This window comes from Emys orbicularis, chromosome 9 (assembly GCF_028017835.1).
Source record: "Emys orbicularis isolate rEmyOrb1 chromosome 9, rEmyOrb1.hap1, whole genome shotgun sequence".
Lineage (NCBI taxonomy): Eukaryota > Metazoa > Chordata > Testudines > Emydidae > Emys > Emys orbicularis.
In genome coordinates this window covers 43,560,226-43,573,734 of record NC_088691.1, presented here as the reverse complement: position 1 = coordinate 43,573,734, position 13,509 = coordinate 43,560,226, and the positions used below count along the sequence as shown (strand labels likewise).

The window sequence follows — 13,509 nt, the reverse complement described above, 5'->3', positions numbered from 1 at the left end:
TACACCATTTCCAAAGCCTCTTTGCCTCCAGGCATAATTTTATAGAATAAGTTTCCCCTCCCTTGCATGTTCAGATAATGTAGCGCCATCGCATTGTCTGTTACTACCTGAAGTACTTTGTATTAGACTTGAGATAGGAAGGACTTTAGAGCTAGTCTTGTGGCTCTGTTCTACAATACTGATATGTACATTTTTTTTGGGGGGGGGGTGACCAATAAGCCCTAACATGGTTTTTCAGATGAGCTCCCCAACATAGTGTAGCTGCATCTGAGATTTGTATCAGGGGGTAGCCGTGTTAGTCTGTATCCACAAAAACAACGAGGAGTCCGGTGGCACCTTAAAGACTAACACATTTATTGGGGCATAAGCTTTTGTGGGTAAAAACCTCACTTCTTCAGATGCATGGAGTGAAAATTACAGATACAGGCATAAATATGCTGGCACATGAAGAGAAGGGAGTTACCTTAAGGTAGGAGCGATAGGGGGAGGCTTACCTTAAGGTAACTCCCTTCTCTGCATGTGCCAGCATATTTATGCCTGTATCTGTAATTTTCACTCCATGCATCTCAAGAAGTGGGTTTTTTTACCCACAAAAGCTTATGCCCAAATAAATGTTAGTTCTTAAGGTGCCACCACACTCCTCCGTTGTTTTACTGAGGTTTGTGTTACTGATGGTGGAGGAGAATTAAAAAGTGTACCTTTCATTGCATTTTTGAGTGTCTGTCCCCCACATGACTGACATTAACACCTGCTGTAGAATTACTATTTTGTGATGCATGCTATGCAAACCTGGTCTGTAACTTGTTCCTAACCAGTGCTGAAGATATCTCAGCTGAAGATGAGCATATGGTGGCACTGCTGTGTTTGACAAACCCAGGAACTGAAGAAAAAGGGGAACTGACTGCTATAGAAACTGGAGGATATATATATTTTATATACCTCTCCTGTGGGAGAAAACCTCTTTCCACAGTAGAATCTACTATGGCCCCTATAAAGCAGACCCTTTGAAAAGGGTTTAAACACAACTTTTTCCATTTTATTTCTAATCCCAGAGTGGTAAAGAGAGAACATATTTGATTTACATGTACACCTCTACCCTGATATAACACGACCTGATATAATACAAATTTGGATATAACGTAGTAAAGCAGTGCTCCGGGGGGGAGGAGGGGGGGAAATAGCAGGGCGGGGCTGCGCACTCCGGCGGATCAAAGCAAGTTTGATAACGCGGTTTCACCTATAACGCGGTAAGATTTTTTGGCTCCTGAGGACAGCGTTATATCGAGGTAGAGGTGTATTAGAATGTCTTCCCTGGATGATGCTTTTATTACCCAGTCATCTAGGAATGGGTACGCATACATACTCTGCCTTTTTAGGTACACTGCCACTACCAACAGGCATTTTGTAAACAGCTGAGGAGCTATGGATAAAGAAAAAAGGAGGACCTTGTACTGAAAATGGACCTCTCATACCATGAAAAGGAGGTATTTCAGATGACACTGTTTTACGGAAACACTCATCTTTTAAATCCAAAGCAGCAACCTCATCCCCAAGACAAAGTGAAAGGATTATAGAAGTTCTCTCGAACATCCAGAAACAAAATTTCTTTATATAAGTATTTCATTTTCTTAAATCCAAAATAGGGCAAAGCCCCATATTTTTTTAAATTAGAAAACGCGAGTATAAACCCTCCCTCTGTGATCTTGCAGAACTGTCTCTATCGCTCCTAACTGCAGCAAAGATCAAACCTTGTTCTTTAACAAAATGAGATGACTTTGATCTCTGCCCAGAGATGAAATGGGTGAGTTGTTGGGGGCAAGGGTCTTGATTTGAATTGTGTAACCACATGCAATAACTGCCAGGATCCACCTGTCTGATATTAACTCCTAGTGATAAAAACGGGACAAACAATCCCCAAATATCTGTATGCGTTGGATCAGACAACTGAATGTCCTCCTGGTACAGAACTGGTGAAGGTCTAGTCCCATGCATAGACCCTTCTTGATAAGGTTCAGGAGATGGCCACTGGGATCAGGGCCGGCTCCAGGGCTTTTGCCGCCCCAAGCAGCAAAAAAAAAAAAAAAAAAAAAAGCCACGATCGCAATCTTCATTCTTTGGCAGCAGGTCCTTCGCGCCGAGAGGGAGTGAGGGACCCACTGCCGAAGAGCCAGACTTGCCTCCCCTCTCCGTTGGCCGCCCCAAGCACCTGCTTGCTGAGCTGGTGCCTGGAGCCAACCCTGACTGGGATCATCTAACACTGTCGGGGTAACATGCCGTTCAGGCCAAAAAAAGATTGATGGATTTGGTTGGAAATACTTTTGTGCATCTGGATCCAGTGGGTATGAATGAAACTGTCTAACATTTTTCTCTGAATCCACTCTGAATCCATTAGCATCTTGCTTTTAGCCAGTTCTCCAAGTCGGACGGGGCCTTCTGACCGCCAGTGTTTTCTCCTAGATGGGTGCAGCCTGAATGGGCTGCCTGGGCCCCAAGAGATACAAAATAAAATAGAGACCCCACTGCCTGGGCCCAGAGAGGTTCCCCCAGTAGGGGCAATTCAGCCGAGTGACTGATGCACAGATGGTTTATCCTTTTCCATAGGGTGCGCTGGTCCGGGGCTTCCTGGTAAACGCTCCCCGGCCACAGCAGTAGCGCCGCCGCCAGCTCGGCCAGCGCCAGGCCCACCGCCGTGCCGCTAGCAGCGCGTCCCGCGGGGCTGGGCGCTCCCCGGGCTGGGGCTGGCTGGCCACACGGGGCGCAACGCGAGGAGCCGGCCGAGTCCCAGAAGCGGCGAGGCTGGGAGAGGAGGGGTCACCCCGAGCGGGGGACGGTGCCGGGGCCGAGTGCCCCGGGGACACAGCGCCAGGGGCCGCACGCTGGCTCCCCCGGGCCGGGTCCGAGCGTTCAGCGCCGGCCGGTGGAAGTACCAGCCCAGCCAGGCCTCCCATGACCCCACTGCCATGGCAACAGCCAGAGCTAGAGGGCGCACCGCGGGGCGGAAGTGCCGCGGCTCGCGGTGACGCCAGCTCTGTGCGGGGCGGAAGTGCAGCGCTTTGCGACCTGCGTCCCGCAGTACTTGTTCCTACCCACGTGTGCTGGCCGGGCGGGGAGCCGGGCTGGGCGCACGGCGGAGGTGAGGGGCCTGGGGGGCTGGTTCCTTCTCCGGCTTGCGGGCGGTGTCTGGGGACAGCCCGTCCCCGCCGGGCTCTGCTGGCTCCGCCCTGCCGCGGGGAGGATGAAGTAGCCTTGGGCTACTGTGAGGGAGCCGGACTTCTCGGTCCCCGCCGGGGGGGGGGGGGAGTCGGGGCCTGGTTAGGGTGACCAGACAGCAAATGTGAAAAATCGGGTTGGGGGTAATAGGAATCTATATAAGAAAAAGACCCAAAAATCAGGACTGTCCCTGTAAAATCGGGACATCTGGTCACCCTAGGCCTGGTCCTGCTCCTGGTCCCATCTCTGACTAAAGCATCCTTGGCAGGCTTGTGCTCTCTATTAAGTGCCTGTTTCTCAGGTTGCTCGTCCTGCAGGACCTGGCTGGCCCCGTAGCCTGTGCGATCCTGTGCCAAGGGGACCAAGCCTGAGCCAGGCTCGTTTCTCCCCTGCAGCAGCTTCCTGGGGCGGCCAATGGCAGAGGAGGATTTGTTCCGGAGCGACCACCCTGTGAGCGCCAGCGAGGATGAGGTAGGAAAGGCTCTTGCGCCCCAGCACTGGGGCAGTGACCTCAAGGCATGGCTGCGTTTGGTAGTTTACCCTGAGTGCATGCCAGGCTGTTGCTGACAGGAGGGCTCAGGTCTCCCACAGTGGGGGGGGCGTTGTCCTGCCCTGGGGGGTAAATACAGTGAGCTCTATTGTCTTCTCTTGTGTTGTAGTAAAATTAGTGAGGTAGAATGGGGCAGGTAGCGAGACAGCCGGGGGGGGCAGGTCATCGTGGGTGTATGAAGGTGGCAGTGTAGTGGAGGGAGGTCCCGGGGAGGACTTGAGAGGCAGTGGGAGCAAGGCATGTGGTGGTGGTGGGGCCTTAGGCTGAGCTGACATTTGTGTTTGGTGACGTGGGCACTGTGCCAGAGGTGAGCACTCCGCTCCAGGGATCAGGCCTGTAACTGAAGGCCAGCCTGCTGCCCCCCTTGCAGACCTGCTGTAGGAGCAGGGCAGAGCTTCTCTGGTGACTGAAGGGACTCCTCGTGGCCAGGTGCCGAAGGGCTGTGCCAGTGCGGGCTGCATTAATTTTGTCTCCTGTGTGCCAGGGGGATGGCAATGAGGAGAGGCGGCATAGTCAGCTCTTGGAGGCCGTCAGCTCCCTCGCTGGAAGGAAGCGGTGAGTGTTGGGGTCACTCTTGCTCATCACCCGGAGGCTCTTAGACATTCGTGTCCAGGCTGCTATGGCTCCCACACTGTGCTCAGGGCAAGTGTGGCAGCAGCAAAGGCCCCTAGGCCCCTGGGGTGTCTGGGAGGCAGCTTGCCCCACATGCCCCCATCACAACCATAGACCAAGAGGGTCAGAAGGGACCGCAAAGGTCATAAAGTCTACCCCCCTGCTAAGATGCAGGCCTCCTCTCAGTGGTGCAGGAACCGGGGGGATCACCACATTGCCAGGGCCCTCCCACTTTTTGAAAGTTGAGGGGCCTGGCATGTCCACTTTTCACTGAGGCAGACCTCACCCCATTCCCCTCCTACCCCCCCCCCCAAGGCCCCACTCCCCCGGCCAGGCCAGCGTGGAGCCGGGCCAAGAAGTCCGGGCAGTTGAGGGGAGCTGTGGTGGACCCTCCAGTTGCCTGGGTTGCAGGAGGTCTGACAGCAGCCCCTGGCCCATGTCCCCGCCCGGCTCAGGGCAGATGGAGAGTCCGCATCTACGTGCCGGCTCCCCACAGCTGCCCGCGTGGCTCTCGTCGACCCGGCTCTGGCTGGAGGCCTCAGAGCCGCAGCCCGCCCATGATAAGAGCTGTGCGGGCAGCTGTGAGGAGCCGTGGAGTCGCGGGCTGGGCGGGGACACAGGCTGGGGGCCTCACCGCACCGCAGGCAGGTGGAGGGTCTACCACGGCTCCCCACAGCTGCCTGCCCGACTCTTATCATGGGCAGGCTGCAGCTCCGAGGCATGCCCCCCGGCCAGAAGGCAGATGTGGGGAGCCTGGGTCCCTCCACCTGCCCTGGGCAGGGGGCCCAGGACACAGGCAGAGGGCTTCTTTTGCCCCCCCCCCCCAGGCAGTAGGAGGGGGCTCCCCGGCCCGTTCAGGCTTCCAGCTTGGCCAGGGGCGGGGCTACGGGGGGGCCCCCGGGCTAAGTTCTCTCTAAGTTGCATGGCTGCACAGCAGACTATCAAGGGCCGCGCCAGGGAGAGAGGTGCCCCTCCCCGGGCTGCTGTGGCGACAGAGGGCTGGAGGGAGTCCTCTCTCCCTTGGGGCAGCCTGCACCCCAAACCCCTAATCCTCAGCCCCACCCCAGAGCCTGCACCCCTAGCCAGAGCCCTCACCTCCCCACATCCCAACCCTCTGCCACAGCCCTGAGCCCCCTCCCACACTCTGAACCCCTCATCCCCGGCCCCACCCCAGAGCCTTCATCCTCAGCCGGAGCCCTCACCCCCCAGATCCCAATTCTCTGTCCGAGCCCTGAGCCCCTTCCCACACTCTGAACCCCTCGGCACCACCCCTGCCACACATCACCTCCATATTGGTGCACATAACAAAATTAATTCTGCACATGGATGTAAAAAATTAGTGGGAACATTGCGCTCGCCCCCCCGCCCCCACACACACACATTCTCACACACTTTCGGGAGGGCTGTGGCGCACTTGGCTCCTCTACATTTGGACTGCTTGTCGCGACCAGCAGTGGGGGCATTGCATGGGCAGGGATGCTGGTGGACTGCACACAAGGGGTCCCCATGTATTCTGCCTCCTCTCTTCTAGGCGGAAGCTGGCTGAACGCACAGAAGCGAGCTTGCAGGTGTCCGAGTTCAACCTCAGCTGCGAAGGTGAGTTCCTTCTCGGGGGGGAGAAGACGGGATGGGATGAGCCTTTCTCCAACCTGTTTCTGCAGCTCTCAGGCAGGGGTCCCCCTGCTTAACTGGGTCACTTCATCCTTACTCCAAGGTGGTAGTGTGGGAAGCTGCAATGGGCTGCGTAGGGGGAGGGTGCAGGAACCCAGCAGATGGTTCCCTGTTGGCGCCCTCTGCTGGGAGCTCTGTGACATCCTGCCTGCATTGACTGCACTGGTTCCTGCAGGTGCCGGGGAGAAGCTGGTCCTGCCTGAGCTGCTGGGGTCCATCCGGGCCTCGTCCTCCCTGGGTATTCTGAAGAAGCAATTGAATAGAGTCAAGCAGAAAAAGTCCGTGGAGCTGCCACTCAGCAAAGAGGAGTCAGAGCGGGTAAGAGTCTGTTTGTCCGTCCATCCCGGCTGAGCCGGTAGTGCCTGAGGTGATGGGGGTAGGTCAAGGGCAGAGCAGGGTGGGAGCGAGTTGGGAGTGGAGCAGGGGGCAGCCATGGAGATAAGCAGTGATGGTTGGTCTCAGTCCTGTGTGGCTGAGCTGAGCCTCTCCCCATCTGGGTTACTTGCTGGGTTTCCTTGCTATCCAGACCTTGGCGCCTGGTGTCATCGCAGACCTGGGGCCTGTTCTGTCCTCACAGACTCTCTCTTGGGACTGCAGGTTGTGAGGGAAGCTGCCTACAATAAGACCTCGAAGGCCGTTGCCAAGTGGGAGCAGGTGGTTCTGCAGAACCGACGAGCGGAGCAGTTGGTTTTCCCCCTGAAGCAGGAGCAGATGAGGGTTGCACCCATCGAGGAGGTGTTGACCGGCTGGAAGGTGGGTGCTGTTGCATGGCGTCGGAGGAGGGGGGGTGTCAGCACCAGCACAGGTGTCTATGCCCCTTTGGGGGGTGGTTTGTGCCTGATCCCAACCCTGAGGGCGCTGGTGGAGCAGGAGCGCATCAGGCTTCTGAGCACTGGGCGAGCCCAGGCCCAGCCTTGCTGTGGCAGACAGGCCTGAGCTTCACACCAGCCAGCTGAGAGCCACGGTGAGAACGAGGGGCAGTGCCAGCTCCGGCATGCGGGGGGTGTGTGTCTGTGCTCTTATGCTAGCTCAACGGGGCCATGGCAAGCCGGGCCACTTGGAGCTGACCTCCCCATGTCCTGCCCTGCGTTCCACACTGGTAGCTGATGCACAGCACTTTGCAGTGCAGACAGGCGCGCACGGTGAAGGTTGGGGGGCAGTGGTGTGTGGCCATCCCAAGCTCTGCTGGCTTACTCTCTGCCCCCCAAATCTGAGTAGTCTCCTTCTCAACTTTCCCAGGGCCAAATAGATTCCAAACCATCCGGGGCCTCACTCAGGAAGGAGAGAGCAGGTCAGAGCTGTCCTTTTTCTCTGCAGCTCCCTTCTCTTCCTGCTAAGTTCCTGACCTCAACCCAGGGTCCTGACACCACAGTCTCAGCTGAATACTGCTCAGCTGCTCTCAGCGCCTGCTGGGATGGGACAGGGAAGTGGGAGGGGGCTGCCTTGTTAAAGTCCGCAGCCCCCCAGCTCTGCCTTCTTCCCACCCCAGCAAGACTCTCTCCCTAGCCAGATTTCCACTCTTTCCCTCAAGCTCTGCAGTGCTGGAGCTGTCCAGTGACAAGGGACCCTTCCACTGGGGCGGGGTCCTCTTCCCCCAAACTGCGAGACCATTGCAGCCCTTCCACAAACATTCCCTTGTGCAGAGTGCAAGTTGGGGCAGCACTGGCCCCCGGTGAGGCAGGAGACTGCTCCAGCAGTCCCAGTCCCTAGTGAGGTAAATGCATGGGGAACCCATAGCCAGCTGTGTGTAAGGCTCAGCACCGGGGCCTAACGGTCTCCAGTCCAGAGGGAAGCACGTGCTGTGACTGCCCTGCCAGCAGTGCAAGGGCTGAAGGGGTTCTCTGGGCCTGGCCTCGCCGAGCAGTCCAAGGGAAATGCAAAGGCTTCGCTGACCACTGCACGCTTGCTTGTAAAATTCGCCCCCCAAAGAAGGATGCTTAGGACTGTAAAAGTGAGAGCTGAGAAATGGGTCTGCGCTGTGCATGGAGAGTCTGGCTCTCTGGGGCACCCACAGCAGGAGGCCCAGGTAGGTCCCAGTGATGTGATGGGCTCTGAGGAGCCTCTTTCAGATGAGGTGGGAAATCAGCCTTTCGCTCCCCCAGGGTCCCAGGGCTTTCTCTCGGGGGGTCACCCGGGAGTCCTCTGTAGACACTGCCACGGGGAATCCCTCCCATACAGTCCCCACATTTCCCCTGTGGTTTTGGTTGGCTTTGGCCGCTTCTTGTCCTGAGCAGCTGTGCATGTTGCTGTGCATGTTAGGCAGTGGCTGCGTAGTGCCACAGAGATGGCTGTGTTCTGGTGCTGGCTGTTGGCTGAGATGAAAGGTGTCCTCTGGATTCTGAGCACACATGCCTGGGTGGCTGACAAAGGGCTGTCAGATGGACATTCTGCATCCCATCTCCCCCCTGTGTTCCCTGGGGCGCAGGGGCTTCCTCTGGGGCACTGGCTGGGGAGTGTTGGGGGGCGGGGGGTTGGACTGGGGACTGAGCTAGGGTTGCTGGGTTTTATCATTCACCTCTGCCTCTCTGACCATGGCCAAGTCTAGCCTTCAGGGCGCTGCTGGGCAGTGCCCTGTGTTGATAGTGGAGGCTTTCTAGCTGTGCCTGGTATTCTGGGGGTGCCCACCCCATGTGCTGGCTGAGGGTGGCTGGTCCACGCACCAGGCCTGGCTTGGTTTCAGCCCCGGGCTGATGTTGAATTTTCACCAAAAGCCTTGTGAAAGCGGCAGGTTCTTGCTGTTGTGCCCCCTTTGCCCCAGCAGACTGGCCTCAGGAAGTCCCCAGACCCAAGTCCCCACCCACCTAACCCCCACCACCTGGGGGTCCCGATCCTGCACCCTGAAATCCCCACAATAGTGGGGACCAGATGGGGCAAAAGGATAGGGGGCAGTTAATGGGGATGTCTCCCTGACCCTTCTGTGGAAATTGCCCAGTGATCCATAGTACACTTGTCTGGGTGCCCCCCACCCACGGAGCCTTGGGTTCGATTGGTGTCCCCTCCTTGTGTCCCCCCCCATCCCCTCTCAGGAGCTATGGTGAAATGGCCCCCACTCCTTTGGGTTATTTTGAGGGTGAGGAGCTAGCTGAGGCTGGGGGCTCCCATGTGACTAGCAGCCCTCACTGAGGTGGGGCGTCACCTGAGCCCTCACTGAGGTGGGGCTGCTAAGACTGGCTGGTGGCTCCCCTTGCTAACCTTGGGGCCCGCAGGAAGAGGAGAATCCCTCCCTCCCTCTGGGCCTGTGAGGGGGAGTGGGTGGGATGGCCAGAGCCCATGGCCGGGGAGATCCCAATGAGGTTGCCCCCGCACACCTTGTATGTGCTCACTTGCTGCCCTCCTTGTCCCGAAGACCCGAACACCGCTGGAGCAGGAGATCTTCAGTCTTCTCCATAAGACGCAGCAGCCGGTGACGGACCCGCTGCTGACGCCTCTGGAAGAGGCCTCGCTGCGGGCGATGAGCCTGGAGGAGGTGAGTGGGCCGTGCCCTCCCTGTCCGTGCCCCCCTGGGGTGCAGGCCCCCCTTGAAGCTGGCCGTCACCCTGTGCTGTGTGTTTCAGGCTCAGCTGCGCCGGGCAGAGCTGCAGAAGGCCCGTGCCCTGCAGTCCTACTATGAGGCCAAGGCCCGACGAGAGAAGAAGATCAAGAGCAAGAAGTAAGGAGCCGGCCACGCAGGTGTTAGTGTGTGGGGAGGTTGGGGGGCCTGCTAGGAGCCCTGGGTTCCACTTGCCCTGGAGCCTAGGTGCGGGGCGGGTTAGCGATGAGCCAGTGTGAGCTCTCTCACTTCCTGCTGTGGGAGGGCAGCTCGGCTGGCGCCTTCACCTTCTGGCTGCTCTGCTCTCACTGCGCAGATACCACCGAGTGCTGCAGAAGGGCAGGAGTCGCAAGGCCCTGAAGGAGTTTGAGGTGCTGCGGAAGCTAGACCCCGAGGCTGCCCTGACAAAGCTGGAGGAGATGGAGAGAAGCAGGATTGAGGTGATGCCTCGGGGACTCTCTGCACCCTGAGATTCCCCAGCCGCACAGAGAAGCCCTTGCTGATGCCTCTCTTTGCTTTCTTCCCTCCCCAGGAGAGGATGAGCCTCAAGCACCAGAACAAGGGGAAATGGGCCCGCTCCAGGGCCATTATGGCCAAGTACAACTTGGAGGTGAGGAGCTGTTGGGGGAAGGGTGGCTCTGTGTTGGGGGCAGTGTGGGGGCTTTTCTGGGCCTGGCTGTGAATGTGTTCCCACGTCCCTGCAGGCCCGCAAGGCCATGCAGGAGCAGCTGGCCAGGAACAAGGAGCTGACCCAGAAAGTGCCTATGGAGCCAGAGGGCGAAGAGGAGGGCGACGTGGCTGGGGAAGGCCTCCTCCCGGACTCCATCAATGAAGTGCAGCCCAGCACGGACGGAGTCAACCCTTGGATGTTGGGGAAACCCAGCAGTGAAGCAAAGGACTCTGGGATGCAGGAGGATCCCAAGGACCCCAGAGAGTCTGTTGCCCCAGAGGATGCTGGGAATGAGGGAGAGGAGGTGTCAGAGGAGGAGATCTTGTTACAAGACTTTGAGCAAAGACGATGTACACGGCAACAGGCGGGGAGCCCAGAGCCCAAGGGTGAGCAGGCTGGGGCCAGATGTCGGGAGCCCGGAGCCCCATTGTGGGCATGCCGGGATCTGATGTCGGGAGAGTGGGCAGGCCCAGGGCTGGATGTCGGGGGAGGAGGTTGGGGGGGGGGGGGGCGGAGTCCCTGGGGGGGGGCAGGCCCTGGACCTGATGTGGTGGGAGGACAGGAGTCAGGTTTGGAGCCTCCTACCACCATCTGTCAGGAGCTGGTTGGGCTGGAAGAGAGGCTGTGTGAATCCCTTGCCACCCTGCTGCTCTGGGAGGAGCAGCATCTCTCACCCATCAGCCCGCTGGGCCCCCCCATGCCATCCTTGGGGCCTGTTATACCCACAGCAGGTAGTAGTGCCTTCACCCAGTGCTCTCTGCAGGTGCTGGCGAAGCAGAGGAGGAACACTTGTTTGTGGAGCTGCTGTCGAATGTGCAGACGGATCCTGGAGTGGAACAACCTGCCCAGGGGCCGGAGGGGCCGCTGCTGTCCGAGCAGCTGGGCAGGCGGTGCACGCCGGAGGAGATAGATGCTTTGGGCCAGGAGGAGGGGGCAGAAGAGCAGGAGCGGCCCTGGCCCACCGGGACACTGCAGGAGTCAGAGGAAGAGGGCAGTGCTGGGGGTGGCCATACGGCCAAGAAGGCACCTAAGCAGAAGATGATCAATCTGCAGGCGGTCCTGGCTGGGGAGTCCCACGTGATCCAGTGTCCTGCCCAGCCGGTCTCTGTGCAGGACGAGGTGAGCTGGGCTCCGTGCTGCCTGCTGCTATAAGGAGTGGGGAGGGGGCAGGAGGTGCCATGGGTGCTGATCTCTGTCTCAGTGAGGGGGCCAGGTGGGTGCCATGGGTGCTAATCTGTCTCAGGAGAGGGCAGGCGGGTGCCCTGGGTCTGATCTCTGTCTCAGGCAGGGGGAGAGGGGCAGGCAGATGCCATGGGTGCTGGTCTCTGTCTTGGGAAGGGAGGTAGGCGGATGCCATGGGTGCTTATCTCTCCTGGCAGGAGGAGGAGGCTGCAGACCAGAGGCTGGTGATCAAGGAGGCCTTTGCGGGGGACGACGTCATTGCTGACTTCCTGCGGGAGAAGCGCAAGGTGGAGCAGGCGGGGAAGCCGCAGGCTATGGATCTGGTTCTACCCGGATGGGGCGAGTGGGGTGGCACGGGGCTGCGGCCTAGCGCCAGGAAGAGGAAGCGGTATGTACAGGCAAGACCAGGGCATGGGGGGATGTCTCGCCCCTCGCTGGAGCCTTGCAGCCTAATCTGTCTCATTGTCTCTCAGGTTCCTCATCAAGCCGGTGCCGGGGCCACCTAGGAGAGATCAGCACCTGCCCCATGTCATCATTAGCCAGCAGCGCAACATCCTGGCTGCAGCACACCAGGTGAGGGGAACCCTGACTGCCCTGGTGGCAGGTCCTGCCCCTTGGGGCAGGCCACGCCCTGTGGGGCTCCACCCACTCAGAGGTTAGCTTCCCCCTGATGAGTCCCTGGATAGGAAGGAGTTGTTCAGCCCTCAGACAGACCAGAGGGCACTGTGGGGACAACTAGAACCACAGTGGCTCCAGTGCACAGGCTTAGAGTAGGCTGGGCAGGCGCTCTGGCCAGCAAGGAGGCGTTTCAGGAATCACTTCCCTCCCAGGACCAGTCGCACCAAACCTCCATGAGCCCTGGCCTCAGCTGACTGTGTAGGGGGTGCCAGGGTTCCAGCTGCAGCAGGCAGGAGCAGCACTGACACCACAGCTTCCCTGCAGCAGCCAGCATCACAGCTGGGCTCTCCTCTGCTTCGGGGCTGAGTCCCCACCAGCCCTGAATACTGGGGTAGTGGGGGCCTGGAGCGAAGATCCAGCCTATGTGGAGCCCAGCGCAGGCAGCTCTCCCTCTAGTGTGGGTCTCTAGTGACCCCCTTAGCGTGCCCTGGCTGCCCTAGCGGGACCAGCCATGCCCAGTCTGGTGCCAGGACAGGGTGCTGACCCTGTCTGTATCTCCCCCTCTGGCAGGTCAATGAGGTCCCTTTCCCCTTCGACCGCCGCCAGCAGTTTGAGCGGAGCATCCGGGCGCCAGTGGGGCCCACGTGGAACACACAGCGAGCCTTCCAGAAGCTGACAGCCCCCCGCATCCTCACCCAGCCAGGCCATATCATCCAGCCCATATCTGCTGAGGACGCTAGCCCCCAGAGCACCATGCCCACCCGCAGAGGGGGCGCTGCCCTGGCGCCCACGCCTCAGCATTCCAGGCACCACCAGCGCCCCCACAAGAAGGCTCGCTAGGCCAGTGGGGCCATGCTGCCCATGGCAGCGCAGAGACTGAGGGTGGCTGTGAAGTGTGTGGCCAGGCCCTGGCGGGGCTAGGAGCTGCTGGGTGAGCAAGTGGGCCAGGCTGGCCCTAGGTAAGGGCAGAGGACACTGTGCCATGCTCCTGCCCCAGAGGCAGGGGCACTGTCCTGCACCCACACAGTGGGCTGCATTCATCTGGAACCAAGCTCCTTCCCCAATAAATGCCCTGTCTGTAGGCTCCTCTGTGCAGTTTCTGCGCCTCGCCCCCACCCCTGGGCCCTTCCAGGCAGGCTGCAGGGGGGCGGGAGTTGAACTAGTCTGTTTTAGGAGAGCAGAGCTTGGCTGCTAGCAGCAAGGGTGTCCTACCCAATGCTGCTCCCTCCTTCCCCAAGCGAGGGCCAGGTCTGGCTGGGCTCAGCTGCTCTAGCTGATGTTGTGTTACACCCCACCCCTGCAGATAGGACAGTTGGATTTTCCGGGGGGAGCAGAGCAGGAGTACTAGGGGAAGGGTGGGCAGTCCCTCCTGGTATGGAGGCAGGCTAGGATTTGGGAATGGAGACAGGGTGCTCTGGCTCATTTGGTAACCTGGGTGCAAGCAAACAATATGCATGTGAATACAGC

At 59.1% G+C, this 13,509-nt stretch overlaps 1 protein-coding gene across 1 annotated transcript; it reads left to right on the top strand.

Moving 5' to 3' along the window:
- The first annotated feature begins 3,563 nt into the window (after positions 1 to 3,563).
- On the top strand, positions 3,564 to 13,117 carry UTP14A (UTP14A small subunit processome component). The gene is made up of 14 exons (XM_065410878.1): positions 3,564 to 3,681; positions 4,245 to 4,315; positions 5,904 to 5,968; positions 6,219 to 6,361; positions 6,641 to 6,796; positions 9,390 to 9,509; positions 9,598 to 9,692; positions 9,889 to 10,012; positions 10,105 to 10,182; positions 10,277 to 10,628; positions 11,006 to 11,361; positions 11,622 to 11,812; positions 11,898 to 11,997; positions 12,613 to 13,117. The coding sequence occupies exons 1-14, from the start codon at positions 3,625 to 3,627 to the stop codon at positions 12,880 to 12,882; spliced, it is 2,178 nt and encodes a 725-aa protein (XP_065266950.1). The 5' UTR covers positions 3,564 to 3,624; the 3' UTR covers positions 12,883 to 13,117.
- Positions 13,118 to 13,509: the final 392 nt, after the last annotated feature.

What these genes read in the sequence shown, in the direction of transcription:
- UTP14A (XM_065410878.1), top strand. Translation starts at nt 3,625, where the DNA reads ATGGCAGAGGAGGATTTGTTCCGGAGCGACCACCCTGTGAGCGCCAGC. An exon ending in AGGTGTTGACCGGCTGGAAG is followed by an intron (nt 6,797 to 9,389) that starts GTGGGTGCTGTT and finishes CTTGTCCCGAAG; the next exon opens with ACCCGAACACCGCTGGAGCA. An exon ending in TCCTGGCTGCAGCACACCAG is followed by an intron (nt 11,998 to 12,612) that starts GTGAGGGGAACC and finishes CCCCTCTGGCAG; the next exon opens with GTCAATGAGGTCCCTTTCCC.